At 41.2% G+C, this 21,080-nt stretch overlaps 1 protein-coding gene across 2 annotated transcripts in view; it reads right to left on the bottom strand.

Moving 5' to 3' along the window:
- The window catches only part of atp2a3 (ATPase sarcoplasmic/endoplasmic reticulum Ca2+ transporting 3), a 58,860-nt gene that overhangs the window by 18,350 nt on the left and 19,430 nt on the right, over positions 1–21,080 (bottom strand). For both annotated transcript variants that reach the window (XM_031310786.2, XM_036008823.1), the window contains exons 4-11: positions 18,298–18,402; positions 17,520–17,658; positions 10,824–10,904; positions 10,484–10,569; positions 9,718–10,182; positions 2,887–2,975; positions 1,853–1,955; positions 756–887 (exon numbers count right to left, since the gene is read on the bottom strand). In XM_031310786.2, coding sequence (XP_031166646.1) covers positions 756–887; positions 1,853–1,955; positions 2,887–2,975; positions 9,718–10,182; positions 10,484–10,569; positions 10,824–10,904; positions 17,520–17,658; positions 18,298–18,402 — 1,200 coding nt within the window. The remainder of the gene's footprint in view (positions 1–755; positions 888–1,852; positions 1,956–2,886; positions 2,976–9,717; positions 10,183–10,483; positions 10,570–10,823; positions 10,905–17,519; positions 17,659–18,297; positions 18,403–21,080) is intronic.

Here is a 21,080-nt window from a genome sequence, read left to right as displayed (position 1 = left end):
AATTTTTCTGACCGCAGATTGTACACTGTACTGGTTATACGAAAGTCAATTTCAGCACAGGGTCAGTTTTTTGATAATCCAGCACTGCATATGGATACTTTTTTGTTTTAACTTTATTTTTGATCATATCTATGGAATAAATCATTTTTCACTGTCTACGAGCCTCGTCCTCTTTGCCTTACATGTTGAAGATGGACATGGTGGTGGACAGAGGTCAGAACCATTTACATCCTGCGAGAAGTGGCGAGGAAGGTTTCTAACTAGCTGCCTCACGAAGGAAAAAGGATCCATATCAATGCAGCAGAACCAGAGATAGTATCTTCTTTATTTTACATTTTTCTTCCTTGTCAAAACCTGGCCCTTACATTACCCACAACGCAACTCGACCGCTTACAGTTTGGGTCGGAGATTCGGGTGCGTTATGCTAGTAGCGGCTGATGGAGCCTCGAGCCACTAGCTTTAAGCAGAGATGACAAGTCTAACTTCTTTTTAACTCCACGCTCTCAGATTTCTGTCATTTTCAAACTTGAAGTCTTCAGCCCCAACTAACGCTGACTCACGTGACATCACTTGAGGCAATGTATCAGATTTTGTACAGCGCCCTCGGGAGCCACAAAAGGTTTTATACAACGTTTACACATATGCAGTAGTACTCCCCAACACCTATAGACTTTGCTGTGTAAAGTCAGTGGAGTTCCCTTTTAATACAGACATCACAGGGCAGGGTCACACACACATCTCCGCATGTAGCTTACCGAGTTGCAGGCACCGGCCCGTTCCACCTTGCTGAGTCCGGACAGGTCAGTCTTGAAGACGTTCATCTTCTCCACCAAGGTGGTGAGAGCCGTCTCTGTGGCTTCGCCCACCTTCTCGTAAACCCCTTTGGCCTACGAGAGAACAGAAATACGTGAAAACATGCTGCTGAACTGTTTTATAGATGCTGGGTGATACAGTTAGCATCTAAGAGTGATGGAGTCATTACATTCAGACCCCTTTATGATGACACATTTTAGATGAAATCTGAAGAGAAAGCCTCACACCCAGACATCGCCTCCATTTTTAAAAGTGAACAAACATCTTGAAGAATGACTCCGAAGAAAACGTGCTGCGAGCGAATATGTCAATCATTCACCTCTGCCTCCATAAACTTTGAGTCATACATGCAGAGTGTTTTTAAATGGACGTGAGATGAACCAGTAATGGCGTTCCACACATCATCGTCTCAGCAATAAAAAACCTAGCTCGCCTCCAGCACTCGGCTGCTCTGCCCCCCCCCATCTCTCCTGGTTAATGCACACTTTGATCTCACACTCAGGTCTTTTATTCTTTTTTTTCAAAAATGTAGAAAATTGGTGGCAAAACAACCATTTACGAGAACAGAAACAAGTTAGTCTGGAAGGATGCATGGGAGTTGAGAAGTGACTTATCACTGGCCTCGCTCCTCAGCACGGTTACCATGATACCATGGTGATGAGAAAAGAGGTGAGAAAAGCAATCCAAACCAGAGAAAAAGATCATACGTCGGAGTAAAATTAGCTCCGCTGAAGGAGAGAAGAAGAGAAGGCTTTCTGTAGTGGGTGTGTTCCAATTCTACCTTTTATGGAGTCATTGCAGTGTGTATGTACACACTGGCAATGCATGAGGACATCTGCAAATAAACCTAATCTACACAACGCTGTATGTGTAACAGATGGGTTTGTTTTGCATAGAAATTTGAAATGATGTCAGGTATAGAGGAAGAAACAAATTATACCTGTACAATGATCTATGTGTGTGTGTGTGTGTGTGTGTGTGTGTGTGTGTGTGTGTGTGTGTGTGTGTGTGTGTGTGTGTGTGTGTTTATGAGAATGACCTCATTGTAGTCCAGTGAAGAGTCATTGCACATAGAGCACACAGTGGCCAACTCCAAAAGTCCATCAAAGTCTCCACACTGGACGTGCCTGTCTCCTTTCAGTCTAGAGGGAAACACACACACACACACACACACACACACATCACTCACAACAGCAAAGCGCAAGGGAAAACACTTCACAGTTCGCTACACTTCAGACACAATAACCTAATCAATATTTATGAGTGGGGAAGACATTCAGTTGTTTAGCATTCCAAAGTTGACTGACAAAACAGTGGTTGTACAGTCATAAACAGTGTACTGTATGTGTGTGTGCGTTCCTGACAAGCAGTGCTGATCGCATGACAACGATGGATCCCTTCCCAGTTGAGACTTTCTAGCGAAGCTCCCACACAATAACCCACACTCTGCTGTTATGAAATCGACAGGTTCATGCAGGGTCAGAATGCTGTACTCACCAAACTGCAAAATAATCAGCATGCATATACAATGAAGTGCCGAATCCTTCTCCTACCTAATGACTAGCCACCTACCTATATTCCTCCACAGACGCACATTTACTAAGATTTAAAAACACAGTCCGATATGGCAGAGATCAAAATGACAACACAATTGGAATCTGACACCTAAATACTTTTAAAAACCCATTGCTACTTGTCATTGTTACTATTTTTCTTCAAGTAATAAGCACACATAAGAACATCCAAGATTACTAACTATTTCCCAGAAATTGCCATAGCAACACACAAAGCACAGCTAGAAACATTTTTTGGGAATCATTAGTACTGATGTAACAGAACTTGGACCACAGAGCACATCAGTTTGCTTGTCTACTTCTATATTATATCTTGTTTTGAAAAAAGCAATTCAGAATTTCATTAAAGCCAGAGTGAGGGGCACTGTTTGAGTTCAGCATAAAATGCTTTGGTAAAATTGGAAAAGCACACAGACATGTTTCATATAATGAGGTATTAGGGTGGGCAGACTTTTCCCAATAAGAGTAGTACAGTATATGTTTAAACTGTGACACTCACATTTGTCCCTCAGGGGCATATGTAGAACCAGATATAGAGAACTCATGAAGGCTGCAGCTTGAATCTTCTACCTTGTCTGCAACGAACATCTGGGGAGGAGAAGAGGCAAACACAAACAGAGGTTTAGTTTAGCGGTATGTTTAGCCAATTTGACAAAACTGCGGTGTAGGTGGTCACAATGACTACAGTAAATATTTATTTTAAAAGGAAACTATTCCATTATTTTCTAAAACCCTATTGGACGTTCCAGTTGATTCACCAATAAATCACGTCACTTGCAAACATTGTTCAGTTTCAGACAAATACATGTTTTCTAGTCTAATTCTTCCATTATGTATGTATATAATGTATCTGCAGTTTAAATGGTCTAATATTATAGATTGGGCCTTTACATGTGGGAAAATGGGTATATAGTACATCTGGAATATTTACACTACAACTACAAAATCATAACAATGTGAGTTTAATATCTTACTCATTAAGCAACATTAGTGGACATTTTCAATCAAGTGTCAATGAAGTCCACATAAACTGCCCCTTAAAGTGACACAAAGAGAGACTATGTGACTTTTGCACAGCGGTCACTGTGGCCACAAGTAACAATTATGGAAAAATAGTAAATGCTAAGACAGTTTAACAGTAGCAAAAGTAGAGGAGTAGAGGACAGCAGCAATATCTATCTAAAGTTTTGTGATGTTAGCTAACATTAGCCACCATAAGCTACTCATAGAGGACCGGCTGCAGCAGGAAAACCCTGACTACTGAATTGAGCAAGGGTGTGTAATTTTGCTTATAAATTTTCCTTTCTAGAACATAGAATGTGTTTATGTGCATATGTGTCATGATTAGGATTGGGCATCGAGAACTGGTTCCAACTTGGATTCGTTTCAAAAATTACGATTCCAATGGAACCTTTTTTTGTATTGGAATCGTTTTTGAAAATTTGGTTTAGAATCTGATCATCAGTTCCAAATTTAACCCGCGCAAGTTTTGGTTTCTGTAGCGGCCACCGTACTTCCAGGCCCTAGTTGTGCTGCAGCCATGGAGCACAGTAAGCGGCGCTCTAAAGTGTGGCTTTATGTTATGTTGAAAAAGCCCTGTAAAACTGTAAACCACTATTGAATCAAAATAACATTTTCCTCTTATCTGTAAAATAAGCATGTGACCCGTTTCAACTCCACCCCTCAAAGAATCGAGAATCAATAAGAACCGGAATCGAAAGGAAGAATCAGAATTGGAATCAGAATTGTTAAAATCAAAACGATGCCCAACCCTAGCGATCCTCAAACTTTTCATTTTATGAAAACTGTTGTTGTGGTGGGCAGCTCTGAGGTGTGGGCCTTGAGTTGTATCTGTCCATAGAGTTAATATAAAACCGTTGTTGTCCCACTACGCCACTTTGGAATTGTAGTGGTGATGTTAGTACATCTTAAGCAGTCATCACACATAGCCCCATGGTGTCAAAACACACTTCAAATAAACAGCTGGGCTGGATCCTGTGTAAATACTAAGAAGCAGGAGGCTGCTTACAAAAGAGAAATTATTCTTGCCCTACTTCTCTGGATAAATAAAAGGTTGTGCCCTTTTGGGCGCCCGGATAGCTCAGTTGGTAGAGCGGGTCTAGAGGTTTCCTCCTCAACGCAGCGGGCCCGGGTTCGACTCCAACCTGCGGCCCTTTGCTGCATGTCATTCACCCCCCTCTCTCTCTCTCCCCTTTCATGTATTCAGATGTCCTATCAAAATAAAGGCTGAAAATGCCCCAAAAATAATCGTAAAAATAAAATTTAAAAAAATAAATAAAAGGTTGTGAAGCATTACAATAATCAAATAGTGGCTGTAAATGGGAAGTACTCTGCAGGCTGGAAAAAGGGGGTCACTGTTGAGGTTAAGATCAAAGTGCAACCAATGACTCAAAGAAAATCTGGAGTGATCCAGAGTCAAGACATCCCCCCCCCGACTGAAGGCTTTCCTGGCAGTGACTGTTTTGTCACGTCTTTTCCCGATTCTTAAGTGTTTCTAAACGTGCAGGCAACATTAGCGTTGCACTGCTAACACGTCTTGATGTAAAGCGTCATTGATCACTCCCACTGCCTTACATGCCCCAGTCAACCGCTGACCACCAAGAGCTCTCCAAGGTTTTGCTTTGTTGGTCTGCATTGTTGGCAAAACTTTTTCCTGAACTTCCCCAAGGAAGGGCGATGCACTGGTATAACTAATATATCAATAAAAACAAGGAGAGTGCTGTGGCTGGTGGTTTAAAAGAATTAGATAAACCACAGTCCATCTAAACACCTTATCAGAATGGCACACATTCATTCACAATAGGCTAAAAGAAAATTAATAATATTTAGTTTGGCATTTTGACACACACACACACACACACACACACACACACACACACACACACACACACACACACACACAGGGAAAACATCCCTATGACCTAGCTTAACTCTGTTTGAGACTCCATTAAATGTGACTGATTGAAAAATTAATGAAGCAGCTATTTGGTTAAACTTGGTTTCCTCCGTCAATGGTGTGTGTGCGTGTGTCACTGACTTACCAGCCTCCACCAATTTAAAAAGGAACACAAAATCAATGCCAGTCATCCCTCTAGCAGACGAGCCTAAAATGTACGTTTCAGCCTTTTAATGGAGTAATTATTCCTTAACAACTCTCTGCGGTAACAGGGTTACTGCATTTAGCCTACTGATGGAGTCTAGTCTGGACAACATGAAAGTCAGTTATAAATAACTGTCATACTGAATCATGATTATAGCCTCCGTAAGATTATAGCTTTTATAAAATAAAAGATAAAAAATAAAATATGCAATTTTGCATTTGTAATTTTGTTGTTAATTCAGTGTTTACATTTTATTCTTTTACTGCAGTAAACAGTGGCACTATTGAAGTTGGGGCTTAATACATTTCAAAAGCCAGCAATGGATTTCCATTCTGTAATTACCCCTTTATAAACTGCATTACTTTTCATTGTTAGTGGCGAAGTCCACCACAAGATCCAAACTGCCTAACGATTATCACTAACGAGTGATTCATAGAAAGCAATGCATGAATGTAACCCAGCATTATTGTTTTTCTCATTTAGATCAGCCTCTCTAGACTGAAACCGGTATGGGCATTATTATTATTATTATTATTATTATTATTATTATTATTATTATTATGCTTCTTTTTTTCCATCTTCTAGTGTGTTATATAAATCATCTTTTTTTTCCATCTTCTAGTGTGTTATATAAATAATATCAATCTACACATTTGTGAATATTTTTTCTGTGACTTCACATTCAGAATACAGATGTGTGAACATTTTCTGGCAAATTTCAACTTAATAGTTCAGATTTTTTGTTCTGCAAGTTCTCACATCATATTCTACAAGCTCTCACATTTTGCACCATATTTACCTTCATAGAGGAGCTGCAGCAACAGGCATTATGAGAAACATAATGTTTTTTGAACATCAAAGCATGTAAATCTATTTTAGTAGGGTACAAATATGATGCTGAAAAGGAGTATCATAGAAGCTCTTTACGGCAATTCCTGCATATATACTTTATCTACAGTAATCTTGTGACCCGTGTCAAACCCAAGTTTAAAAACCTTGAATATTTCCGTTGATATTATGCTTACATAATGCATATCCTCTTAAATATGTGCTTAATCAACTTCTAACCAAACTAACGTTGGGATTGCAGCAGGCTCAATAGGGGACCACAGCTCACTTTTTCCCTGCTAGGTTACATTAAAAACATTCAACTGGTGAAACATGGGGTAGCTTACATTGTGAAGCAGTTAAAACGTAATGCATTTGTCATTGGGGTTAGTGCTGACCACAATCGTTCTCAGCAATGTAACTACATTTACTGTGACCGGCTGTTGTGTGGGAAACTACACAAACGCATGGCATCATGGAAAATTCATGGACTTCTTTATCAAAGCAATGTGTGTTTGTGTGGCTACACTGTTAACAGATGCACCAGCTGTTCTTCTGTTGTATTGCTGAGTGTGTACGCTGTGTTGTCTGTGTTGTTGTTTTTTCTTCTTCGGATCCACGCGATGTAGGCGTGGGTGTATAGAAAAAAATAATAATATAAACATAGAATTGAATTGAATAGATTGACCCCATTGTCAAGATACTTGATCCAGCTGTTTGGGTCAGTATCGGCCCAATATTCGATATCAGTATCGGATCGTTGCTTCACTGACTGATATGTGGGCCTAAACAGCATTGGTATACCCCATTATTCCCTATATTTGTGTTCATGATGTACTTTCCCTTTAAGAAACTTCTAAATAGCTTCACCTTCTGCTCGATTCTTAATTTCACAAAGGTCATCAGGCTCTGTACTCTCTCGCTCTAAAACAGATCAACAATGACTGCTCAGGGCCCCAATGACTTTCAATAAAGCACATACAGCACACAAAAAGCAAGGCCTCAGGAATAAAATTAGGTTGTTCTTTCATCTGTGGTCAGTTTTCCCTCACTCTTTGATCCACTGTGGTCTCCAAGGAAACAAGGCACAGTGTGACTCAGTGGTAGTGGCACAAGTTTATATTCTTATACTCACTTCCTCTGAGCTTGTGTGGGGATAAATGGCGAGTAACCCTTTTTTATGTGTGCATGTGTGGTTTCCCTTCATGTGTGTGAAAAGGAAAAGGGAAGTCAGGATACGAAGGGGAATCCCTGGAAATCCTGCGGATATGGGGATAGCCCCCCCCCCCCAGGCAAGGTAGACACATGGTGCATTGAGGGCCACTGGCTGGACACCAGTCCAAGAATAAGCACAGATGGATAAGCCTGGGCAAACACTCATGTGGGCATTTAAACCTGGATTCACAAAAACCATAAAATAAGAGCGAACACAGCGGTCCGAGCATTGAACGAACATGAAGAGGGACAAGTTAAGCAACCACAAAAATGACTATCTCCAGGAAACACCATGATGAAAGAAACTGCAAAGCCGAAGTTTGATTTGTCTTTGTGGGAGTATGAGTGTGTATGTGCCCCCTTATCTCCCACCAGAGAGCAACAGGGCTGGGAGTACAGGTGGAAGCAGAAGGTCAATATTTACCAGCGTCAGCCTGCCTCGCTCTTTTTCTGCCTGAGAGGGTTTTGGAGTTGTGGTGAGATCATTCGTCCGTGTCCCTCCTGCTAGAGGGAACTCCCTGTCGCTACGCATTAATCACACAGATACTCCACGTCATCTCGGGGAGCATGGGGAGGGAGGGGCATTTATACCACAAGAGCCTGCCGTACAGGAAATGCCAACTCCATTTTGAAACAGCAAGAAAATAAAATGGATCCACAGAATAAAAGAACATCATATAGAAGTCAAAATACTTTTTTCTCCTTGCTGACTGGAGTAAGTCAGGTCCAAACACAGTCCACTACATGCAGTCTGCAGGATAATCATCTCCTGCATTAAAGGCTAGCCATTAGCCAAATGTTTAGGTTCATACTTGTATTTGGGGTTTCTACTAAAACATGTATACATGTTTTAATGTTCAAAAAACCCATTATCATACTGTCTGTCTAAATATACCTGTATTCACCCTGTGTCTGAAACGCCTCGTTTTAGCGCCTGTCTCTTTAAGCCCGAAAGCCTAAATAAAGCGCAGTCTGCTCTGATTGGTCAGCTTTTCTGGGTGACACTAGTTTTGTATGACATGGCTTTAATGCTGCCCTACTGGCCAGTACCTCTGAAGTCATTAGCTGAAGTGAGATGTGAGATGGGTGATGTAAGGACAAGGGGTGTAAACTGAGATTAGGTGTGTGTCTGTGTGTAGAGCTAGAGCCCTGAACAGGAGCCAAGACAAACAGAAGCGCTGGCATTTACTCTCCACACACACACACACACACACACACACACACACACACACAAAGGAAAGGGTGAGGCTATGTGCAAGAGAACAGCTTGTGAATGGTTGTGGATAAGACCTTTCAGTGTTTGTCGTCTAATGTAATTATATATACACTATTTACACACTGAAACCTACAGGCGCTTCAGGATATGGTTCCCTGTATTGTGTTTATTCAGGCGATGTAACATTTTGGAAAACCTTTACTGTGAATGTGTGAGCTGATCAGGTGATATACTGTAGCTGCTGGGTAATGCCAGCCTGTGCTACTCCACCAGTGCTTCTTAAATGTCCAAGCTGCCAAATGGAGGTAAACACTATAACACCACAAGGATTTTCCATCCATCAAAAAAAATAAAAAAACACACATGGGGGGGGAAACGGATGAGAGAATGGGATCAATAATGAACACCAAACCATTGTAGAATTCACCTTTTGCATTTTCAAATGAAAATTCCCAAAAGCTTTTCATTAAGTGTCAATCAAAAGAGGGATTCAGTTTCTGCTCTGAACCAATTCAGCTGTGTTAAAGGAATGCAGTTAGAGCTGCAGTTTTGAATCGACCAATGGAATAGTTGTTAACTATTAAAATATTCAGCAACTTTCATAATCGATTAATGGGCTTCAGTCTATTTTCATGAAAAAAAATCTCTGATTCCAGCTTCCAAGTAGTGAATATTTTCTTGACTCCTCTACGAGAGTAAACTGAATATCTTTGCGTTGTGGACAAAGTATATTTGAGGACGTCATCTTGGGCTTTGGAAAACAATGACCAACATTTTTCACCATTTCCTGATTTTATCAACCAAACAACTAATCATTAATCGAGAAAACGATCAACAGATTATTGACAATGAAAATAATCATTATTTGCAGCCCTATATGCAATGATATGTTGGTCTCTAGGAAAAAATAGAAGACTAGCAGTCAAAAAACAAAAGCAGTGCCACTTACTCTGCAGACGGACATCTGGTTGGTGGTGAGGGTGCCCGTCTTGTCGGAGCAGATAACCGAGGTACAGCCCAGGGTCTCTACGGAGGGCAGGCTGCGAATGATGGCGTTCTTCTTGGCCATGCGACGCGTGCCAAGGGCCAGGCAGGTGGTGACGACAGCAGGCAGGCCCTCGGGGATGGCGGCCACGGCCAGGGCCACGGCGATCTTAAAGTAATAGATAGCCCCTCTGACCCAAGAGCCCCCGTGGACGGGGTCTCCGAAGTGGCCAATGTTGATGACCCACACAGCCACACAGATCAGGGAGATGACCTTAGAGAGCTGCTGCCCGAACTCGTCCAGCTTCTGCTGCAGCGGCGTCTTCTCTTGTTCCGTAGCCGCCATCTGATTACGGATCTTACCGATCTCTGTAGCAACGCCGGTAGCAACGACCACACCTATGGCGCGGCCTGCTGCAATGTTTGTGCCCTGAGGGAAAAAAAAAGAGAGACAAATGAGTACGGGGAAGGGAAGCAGAAATAATCTGTCAAAATAATTTTGCCAAACATAAGAGAAGAGAATTTCCATCAACTGGCAATGGATCAAACATACAGACATTAAGCTGCCTTTAGATCACTACAGAAGTGATATAACTTTTCTGAGAATTGCGACAACTACGTTGAACTATGTGACTAAAAAAGTTACATAGTTTTGCCCATAATGACATCAATCGATGATATGAAGGCAGAAGATAAACACGACTCAGCGAGCTGCAGGGGGATGTGCTTACAGAAAACAGCATATTCTTTTTGTCTTGGTTGACAGCTCTGGGGTCAGGAACAGGGTCAGTGTGTTTGATGATGGACACAGACTCCCCTAAAGAAAAGATTGTACGAGACAATTGTCCAGGGTTAGATCTGTAACTGCAACAGGTGATTATTAGAACAACAATGTGATGGAGCCAAACAAAGTTACACACAGCCTAAAGGGGTAGAAAGTACTATCACAGACACTAAAATAACATTTGGTCTTCTACGTCCATGCAATAAAGGTGCAAGGGAGCAGACTCTATCTGAATTATGTGAAAGCCTTGAAGGAGTGTTTGGTGTCTGATGAGAGATGGGAAATACCTGTGAGGATGGACTGGTCCACCCGCAGGGTGGTGGACTTTATAGAGGTCACTCTGATGTCAGCAGGCACCTTGTCACCAACTAAGAAAAAATGAATAAACCCCCCAAAAAAATCAACAAATTGGATTTTCAAAACATATTATATTAAAATATTAAAATCAGACGAGTCTGTTCAAGTTCAACAAGAGCCTGGAAACACTATTGGAATATAAAAACTAAGAGTCTACAGCCATGCTAGCAGCTCTCTGAGACTGTGCTTAGACACAGTGGTGCTTTGAGCTGAATGCTAAAATCAGCACTGTATGCTAACATGTCCACATGACAATGCTGGCATGCTGATGTTTAGCAGGTATTATGTTTACCAAGTTCATTATCTGGTGCTGCGTCTCAATTTTCCTTCTTCTGTACTTACACTTGCTATTCTGAGTACATAAGTGCGTTCACACTGTATGGCAAAGTGCAGTGCACAAAAGTACACTTTTTGACCGTTGCGACTCCCCGGATGGTGTACTCGCAATGGTCAAAAAGTTGAGTGTGGAAAGCTGGATACTTCTCACCCTCATTGGTCATCACCATGGCTACATATCAGAAGGAAAGGGACCACCAAACTTGCAGAGGAAGCTGCAGTGGTCACACTGGCTCTGGGCAACACAACAAAACACATTTAAATAATACATGTTTTTTTTTTCATTAAGTACAACTATAGGCTACTCTGTTTGGATATGGCATCATGTTTATTGGGTTCATTTAGCAGTCTGTAATGATTTGGTCTCGGAACGATAACGTTAATGCAAGCTAGGCAACGTCATTTCTGGTAAGTGCACAAACAGTCGCGTTCAGTTTGAGATGACACTACCCTGTCGAAATGTACTATGTAAGTAAGTACATAGTGTACACAGTGTACTTTGTACCACATGGAAGTTTACTAACATAAGTAGGGCTGGGCAATATGGAGAAAATCAAATGTGATCATTTTGACCAAATACCTCTGTATTGATATTGCAATGATATTGTAGGGTTGACTATTGGTGCTTTCACAAAATATTTACACAATTAAATTTTTTATAAATAATGAATCATCAGAAACGTGGATATAATGACTAAGTGGGTAAAGGTGAATAATAGAACAGCTAGAACAGTCTGGTAAGTTCAGAAAAGGACATCACTTGACTGTAATTATGATATAATATCAAAAATCTAAGACAATATCTAGTCTCATATGACAATATGGATATAATATAGATATATTGTCCAGCCATAAACTGAGGTATCCCAATTGAGACACAAGCTTGGTTTAACCGGTTAGCATAATAACAGTTGCTAATTAGCCCGAAGCACAAAGTACTACCAAGTATTTGGTATTGTCATTAGTTTTGCAGAAGTCAGGCAATCGTACTCGTACATTATCTGGGAACCGTGAATGTTTGTACAAACGTTTGTGCCAATCGATCCAGTAGATGTCAAGCTATTTCACTGAAAGAGTGAATACCTTGACCTGCTGGTGGCACAAGAGAAAAAGATCATTTAGTCATTACAATTGATCCTATAGAGACTTTGAAGATCTGTAACAAATTTTGCAGCAACCCATCCAATAGTTCTCAAGATATTTCACTCTGAACCACAAATGTCAACCTGCTTGCGGGGATCATAAAAGTAAGTAGACTTTATCTGTGTACCAGGATTTTCTGTACAGAACTTCATGGGATTCACATACCTTAACCTGGCAGCAATGGGCCAACTCATTTCTTGAATTTGTTTCTATGGAGTGGTCCGTGGCCCGAATGCATGGCGCCAGCATTAAAACTATCCGGGCATGGGATGAAACATACACTTTAATAAAAGGGTGCAGCGTGATCGACTCTAGTCTTTTGGTTCATTTGTTTTTGGGGGGAGAGATCCGGGCTGGGGTGTTTGTCGCCATTGTGTGGGCGGGGGTATACACTGGTTGGTTTTAGTTTTGGAATGTTTTACTTTGTATGTGTGTTTAAAAAAAAGAAAAAAGGGGCAAAGTATATGATGTGTAATCCTGTTAATCGTGTGCCTTTCTAAAAAAAAATATTTATTTAAAAATAATTTCATCCAATTTCATGGGATTCCATGCAATAGGTGTTGAGATATTTCAGTCTGAACCAAGTGGTGGACTGACCAACTGAATGACATTGTAATCTTTAGAGCCACGCTGCTAGCTGGCTAAAAATGACCAGAAGACCATCCTACAGGTAGCTAACAGTAGTATAAAGAGGACAAGATGTCAAGACAAGAGGACAGGAGGTTTGCCGTCAGAACTATTGGCTTCAGGAAAGTCCCCCTGGGCTTGCAAATGTAGCTGCAGGCGAACGCTCAGTTACACCCTATAAATGTCCTAATCAAACAATAAATCCTTGAGCAAAGAAACATTGGCAGGCTCAGTCCAAGCTCAAGCTACCGCCGCAGGTAAATAACAGCTCTATGCAACCTTTATGGAGTCACATTGCCATATTAAAATGATTGACCCCTTTGTTCTCTTTTCACTCTCTGCAACTCTTACCTGTTCCCTCAGATTAACCACTTCCTTACATATGTCACACTACAGATGAAGCCTGCATTAAATCTACAAAATGCATTTCATCTTCTCCAGTAAAGTCTTACCGTCTTCTTATTAAGCCTGCATATTAAACTTGTATTTCATAGCCAGATCATTAGAAGTATCTAATGCCAAAACTTATTGGTTATTGCATCCTCTTTGTCAGAGTCCGAAAATAAACGGTTAATGGAAATATTTTCATAATAGCCGGACAGAGCTAGCTTGTGAGAAATGGATGGTTTGATTCATTGACAATGATCTCAGAGCAGAGGAGTGGGGAACTGCTCCAAACACACCAGACAGATGTAATATTCTTCACTTCCCTTCCAGCATGACAAACAAGGAAAAGACCTGATCTTTACTTTGTGTAATAAGTCTCGTTAATGCAAAGAAGCCATCGGGGCTTCTCAGCAGCAAATCTAAAGTACCATGGATTTTCAGCATGAATACGGTTGGACATCTTGTTGAATTTCTGCTTTTCTTCGCTCACGTACTTCTTTTGTACAAGCTCAGAGCTTCGTCATCTCCTTTTGACATTTGCTCAATGTTCTGAGACCGCGAGAATAATCTTTTACGTTCTTTAACCTGACGGGGCAGAGATGGAGAGAGAGACAGAGAGACGAAAGAGGCCGCACTGTGTGTAGTTGAATAGCCTGTACTTCCATTTTCATATTTCTGTACCTTTCTCAGTCTGCACTCATGGGTTGTCAGAGAAAGGGGGTGGGAGAGGTGCAGGGGGATGAGAAGTCTGTGTTGTGTTTGTGTGGGAGATGGTTGGGGGCTACAGGTTCGCTGTAACAGGACAGGCCGAGGGCTTTTCAAACGCCTACCTACAGACTCCTGCTTTCCTATCCACTTTCTGCCACGGCCTCCCACAGACACTCTCCATCTGCTAGAAGAGAAATTAATTCTAATACAGCCACAGTGACTTCAAATAAACAGTCTTTTGAATATCGGAAAGATGTCAGATTTGTCTGACTATAATTTGTAGTGTTTTGAATATCAAAAAGGAAGACATTTTAAAAAAAAAAAAAAATTAGCATCTACCTCAGAATTTTATGAATAAACTGGAACGTAGCACATGCACATTTGATGAAAACAAACAAGGAGGTCAAGCTGGTTTGGCCAGCCGGAGTTCTCCTTCCATTTGATAAAACTGGACTCCAAACAAAATCTCTTGCATAATATACTGGCAAAGAGCTCTTCATTCCTGTGCAGTCTAACCGTGACTTGTTAGTGGGAATGGCTCTGTGCAGGTTTCCATCTCTTCAGGTCCTGTGTAAACCCTGTAGGAGTTCCTGACAACCTGACCACTGCAGTCACTCCATTTAAAAAAAACCCGGAAAGTTCCAGTGGATGTGCAAATCAGAACCGTTTCGTAACCGTGGCTGGCATCGCCGGTACCTACAAGAAGGCAGGCGGGCAGTGGCGGTGGAAACTTGAGTAAATATATTTATGTTCTTTTCTCTCCTCAAAGGCACACAGCAGTGTCCTTTTCCGATACCTCCATGCAGTTTATTTTACCCCCTGGCATCCAGTTCCCATGGAATAACCACAGGCTAATCTGTAGTACAGGAAAGCCTGGGAAATCAATGGAGGAAAGGAAAATATTCATTTGTTTTCTTTGTTGTTTCAGTCAGTGTGCATGAAGATGTGACACACATTTTCTAAGTGAGAAGAGTGTGTGGTGCGGTTCCTACCTCAGCTGTTTACCCCTGTTTAAAACTGCTTAGCAACAAGATTATGTCAGATAGAACGAAGCGCTTAATATATGACATGATATGTGTGTGTGTGTGTGTGTGTGTGTGTGTGTGTGTGTGTGTGTGTGTGTGTGTGTTGTACAAAAATGCAGCAGTGGGCATAACACCACTATCACACCTCTTCTTAAAGTAAACTTTGACAGTAAATGTACTGTACTTAAAACCAGTTGGAATAGCTTCGACTGCTGCCTCGTCTTCAACAGAGAGTTTTACACTTCAGTTTCAGGCCATCTCTGCTGGCTGCAAAAGCAAATATCCTCACCTTCCATGCCATATATGGTATACAGCAAGGACATTTAAAAGAGTGTGCACAATACCAACAACAGAGACACATTTAACTGTTAGAAATGCCTTTTCGCAATCATCATGAACCTTAAATAAATGTAATAATAACTAGGGATGTAACAATGCATCGGGGGAAAAAACAATGTAAATGTGTAATGAATACAACCAGTTTAGATTCCACTTGTTTAACTTTATTTATTTGATGACATTTTTTTCTACGTATTTAGTTATTTTGATGTGACATTTGATGTTTGGAAAATCCAATTATTAATTATTATTATTCGTTATTTAAGATACAATACAATTCCAGTTGTACTTTTGATAAGAGGAAACATCAGTTTTGCAGTTTATATAAATAAAAGGAATATTTTTCAGTCATTAGTCTGCAGCTTATTCTGTTAAAGAAATCCTGAGAAAATAGTATCGTCAACTTAAAATTGTGAATCAAAAATCATGAGTTGAGTGTATCGTTACATCCCTAATGTCTCCTATAATATAGACTAAATGTCAGTGTAGTGTCAGAGTAATTAGGTACTCTTCTAAATTAATTTTATTATTTTACCATTTTATTTGCCAGGGACAATGCTCATTTATCAACAGCAAAAGAGCTATCCTTGAAATCTAATTCCCATCCATTGACCATGGTTCTTTTCAAGGCACCCTTAAAAAGGATAAAACAACACCGAACATAAAAAGTAGTCAATGTTGAGTACCCTCCCCTTTCCCCACAATGGGACAACCAACATGGATCCACTAGCAGCTGCTGACAGCCAGCAATAACATAACAATATCCCTTATTCAAACAGCAGATGGTTCACCTGAAGTCATATCTGTTCACAGGTGCTGGTAAAACCTCAACCCCCTGTAAACTTCAGCGTCACCGAGATGAGCCGAAACGGGGCACGGAGAGTTGTCATGGTGACACTGTTGGTGTTGACAGGGACGGCAGTGGTGGTAGGTGGGACTTGAGTAGTCATTTTGGGTGCTTGCTACCTGTGTGGGCTTGTCTGCATCTGGCTGTGTGCGCACGCATGTGTGATGGAGGACACCGGCTGTAACAAGCCCAAATTCCAAAGAAGTGCCACACACACACACACACACACACACACACACACACACACACACACACACACACACATACTGAAGTAATGTAAATTAGACTGTAAAAGGAAGGGAAACAATTTAGTAAATGTGAAGGGGGCTTGTGTGAGAAGCCCCTCAGTGGTAATTACTTGGATGGATGATTTCATTTTTAAACCTTGTGCTGAAATCAAATAGTGCCAAGGCTTCACTGTAACCAACGCAGCATGTATAATCTGTCTCCTTGCCTCTCCGTGCTGTGATTATGAATGAACGCTGTGATCTCTCACATCCTGAGCTCTCCCTCCTTTCACACACATCACTCCGAGCAGCCTGAGACCAATCACTAGCCATCCAAGGCCGAGGATTACACCCTCAAAAAGCGGTCATGTTGATGGTGAAGTGATCTCCTTGGCACTGCGTGTGTGTGTGTGTGTGTGTGTGTGTGTGTGTGTGTGTGTGTGCGTGCGTGTGTGTGCGTGCGTGTTTGCACATTAACTCTGGCATACACAGATGTTCTGGAACCAGAGTGACAACAAGACTATTTATAGACGAGGCTGCCCACACATGGGCGAGTTTACAGCAGGGGAATGGTGTGTATGTGCATGTAACATGGGGGGAGTGTGAGTGAGGAGCTGACAAACATCCAGCAGTGTCCAGGTGGTGAGACTGAGAGCATGGAAAGCAAAGGGAAAAGGGGGAACGCTGTGGAAAATTAAACTGGGCCTTAAATACAAGGGGTGACCACAGCCACTTACACACACACACACACACACACACACACAACTGAATAGCAGCCCTGGCACCTGCACATCTAGAGGAAAAGACTGTTATGTAATCTAGTTTGAGATATTCCAAAAGTGTTTCCAGACTCATGAATGGGTGGCAAAGGCTGTGTGAGTGTGTGCATGTCGGTGGCAGCAGTGAGAGTCCACCGGAGGTAGACAAAGAGTAAATTAGTCTCAGTGAGTGACAGTAAGAGTTTGGCTGGGTGCAGCCGCAGCTTACCTGCCACCTCCACTATGTCTCCTGGGACGATGTCTCTGGCTTTGATCCTTTGGACAGCCTTACGGTTCATGCGGTACACCTTCCCCATCTCTGGCTCATACTCTTTCAGAGCCTCAATGGCACTCTCAGCTTTGCGCTCCTGTGCAGAGAGATGTGGAAAAGAGAAAGTCACATCCAGCAAACATTTTAAAGTGTTGGGTAAATTGACTTTTGCACTTAATATTGTTCAAGCTCTCACATCAGAGTTATGGTATTGTGAAAAACATGCAAGGCAAAGGGTGGTTTTAGAAGATTAAATCCTTTTAGAATTGTTTAAACACTAATGTATTCGGTTGCACTGTGCCCTAAAAGCCTAAACTGAGATCTAAACTCAGAACGATGCAACGTGTCTTCTTTCCCAAAGTGTCGATGGACACCCTGTCTCTGCTTGCATCAAAAATTGCTGCTTCCTCCGGGAGGGCACTTTGCATCAGCGCCCTGGTTTGTTTTATGTTTTGACTTGACGCACGGACTCGACTGCTCCGGTGTCGACAGCCTCATCCCATTACAGATGTTAGCACATGATGTCAGTTTGAATAGAGGGCACGGATAAAGAGATGCCAAAGGTGAATCCATGCATCCTGCAACAGCTGCTGTACAGGATAGAAATGTTTTGACTTTATTGTCTTGTTAGCCATTGTTAGCCTTTGTAACCATGTGAACACCCTGCAGAGAGAAACGTTACTCATGTGTGCATATACACTTTACACAGAGGCACAGGATGAAGAGTGTATCTCACCTGCCAGACCCCGATAACAGCGTTGGCGATGAGGATGAGAAGAATAACAAAAGGCTCAACAAAGGCGGTGGTTGTGTCCTCTCCTTCTTCAAACAAAGCCAACACCTAGAGGCACATACAGTACACGTGAAAACATTAGCAGACATTTTATATTGCAACTCAAGTCCAATGCTGCCTCCATTATATACATTTTCAGGGAGAGCTTGCTTGCAGTGAAACATATTTGGGAGAAAAAAATGCTTAAATGTTGTGGCAGGAAAACCAAACTGGAAATGTTTTTTGGACAGAGGAGATGCAGCTCTGTTCCACTGAGTCTATGTTACCTTTAGCAGAGGTTCCCAAATGATGTACCCCACAGCCCGATCCTCGAAACCACCCATCATGTTCCAAATGTGCTCTTGCGAATTGATTTTAAACTGGATGTTTAATGTCAATTTTCAATTTCAATTAAAGTGGCTTTGTTGGCATGTACAATACGATGTTGCCAAAGCATGATAATACAAACTACACAATTATACAAAATGGCAGGGAAAACAACAGGGCTATAGGCCATGTCTTTCTTTAGGCACTTGTCATTGCAACAGCTTGTGTTCAGGTGTTTAAGCTGACTCAGTATGTAGATTTTCTTTTTTAAATCAAATCTTTTTTTTTTTTATTAAATATGTTTAGCTGCGCTACGATCTTCCTGCGTACCCCTGGCACCTGCATAAGTACGGAATTCCCTGGTTATGAATCAGATCAGGTGATAAAGTGTGGCTGAAATCAGGAGAGAATCACTCATGGCCTGCTCCATTCACAATCCTGGCACTCGAAAGAGAAAGGCTGGGAAATGGCCAGAAGGTCCAGGCTCATCCCTATGCATTTAATACCATTGGAGGCTGCAAACATTTCAGACCAGATGACTGCAAGAGCAAGATGCTGCAGAGCACAGTCACAACACAAGAAAAGCTAACATTTCTCACATCCAGCAGGAAACACACAAACAGTTGCTGTGGGCATTTAAAAGAAATACAATTGAATGATGCGGTTCTAATTAGTCTCATACGCATTTCTCTATACACTCAGTAGACTGTGTAAATTCAATACTTTTTGCAAGTTCACTCATACAAATAAAAATGGTCAAACTGAATTAAAACAAATAAAGGGTATGATTTAAAAATATCATTCAGAATAAATTCTCCAATAAAAAAAGGTAGGTAGCAGAGCAGCAAGGCAATGCCTAAAATGACAAAGGGCAATAAAAATAAATTAAATCCTGCAGGAAACTAGATCATTGGGGAAATAAAATCAGTGGATGAACTGAGATTATTTTAAACACTGTCATTCTGATGAAGCCCAGTTTTGCAGGAGCCTATTTTGTTGCACAGTTTGAGATCCAGTACACCAAAGCTCTTGGATGGTAGGAAAATCACACACAAATGCACATTTACATAAGGATTTTGTGAGCTCTACTTCTTTCTGTGTCTTTTCAGGTGACTGTGTACCAAAACATAAAGGCTTGAGTGGTTGAAGGACAAGACAGTCAACAACTAAAATAGTGAAACTGAAATTTGCTGTAAACAGGAAACTAAAATGTTCATTCATTTTACCTGCATTCCTGCATGGCAGAGACAAGAATTTGGAAGGTTTCACATACATTTAATTCATTTTGAGTCAAATATCCCTGCTTTAAAATAATTAGGTAAAAGATCTTCGACCTTACTATGTATTTAACATCTCTGTCTTGAGATCTGAGAGGAGATGCAACTGATGTCTGTCAACATCAGTGACTGAATGTTTAGATACAGTGTACTACAGCTGCAACTAACAATTATTTTCTTTGTCGATTATTTTCTCGATTAATCGATTAGTTGTTTGGTTTATAAAATGTCAGAAAATGGTTTAAAGGTCCTATGACATGCTGCTTTTTGGATGCTTTTATAGGCCTTAGTGGTCCCCTAATACTGTATCTGAAGTCTCTTTTATATAGGCCTTAGTGGTCCCCTAATACTGTATCTGAAGTCTCTTTTATATAGGCCTTAGTGGTCCCCTAATACTGTATCTGAAGTCTCTTTTATATAGACCTTAGTGGTCCCCTAATACTGTATCTGAAGTCTCTTTTATATAGGCCTTAGTGGTCCCCTAATACTGTATCTGAAGTCTCTTTTATATAGGCCTTAGTGGTCCCCTAATACTGTATCTGAAGACTCTTTTATATAGGCCTTAGTGGTCCCCTAATACTGTATCTGAAGTCTCTTTTATATAGACCTTAGTGGTCCCCTAATACTGTATCTGAAGTCTCTTTTATATAGACCTTAGTGGTCCCCTAATACTGTATCTGAAGTCTCTTTTATATAGGCCTTAGTGGTCCCCTAATACTGTATCTGAAGTCTCTTTCCAGAAACAGCCACTAGAGCCAGTCCCACAATGAGCATTCCTTAGGATGTGCCATTTCTGTGTCTGTAGCTTTAAATGCTATTGAGGAGGAGAGGGGGGGGGGGCAAGGTGGAGGGTGGGGGTGTGGCCTTGACCAACTGCCATGCTTTGCTTGTTTGCAAGCAAGGGGGTAAGCCTCTCCCAGGAACGCGTAGCTCCTACGGCGCCATTTTGATGCTACCAAGGCATCACCTCCCGTTAGCATTCCATTGACTGCCATTCATTTTGACGTCACTTTGACAGCGAATAACTTTACATCTGAAGCGTTTAAAGACTCTATTTGTCCATTGTTTATTTCTAAAGAAACACAACAATGTATAAAAGGCTCCATTACCTTGTATCTCACGTTATGGCTCCGTAGTAGACAT

This window comes from Sander lucioperca, chromosome 13 (assembly GCF_008315115.2).
Source record: "Sander lucioperca isolate FBNREF2018 chromosome 13, SLUC_FBN_1.2, whole genome shotgun sequence".
In the NCBI taxonomy this organism is placed as follows: domain Eukaryota; kingdom Metazoa; phylum Chordata; class Actinopteri; order Perciformes; family Percidae; genus Sander; species Sander lucioperca.
This window is presented reverse-complemented; position numbering and strand designations above follow the sequence as displayed.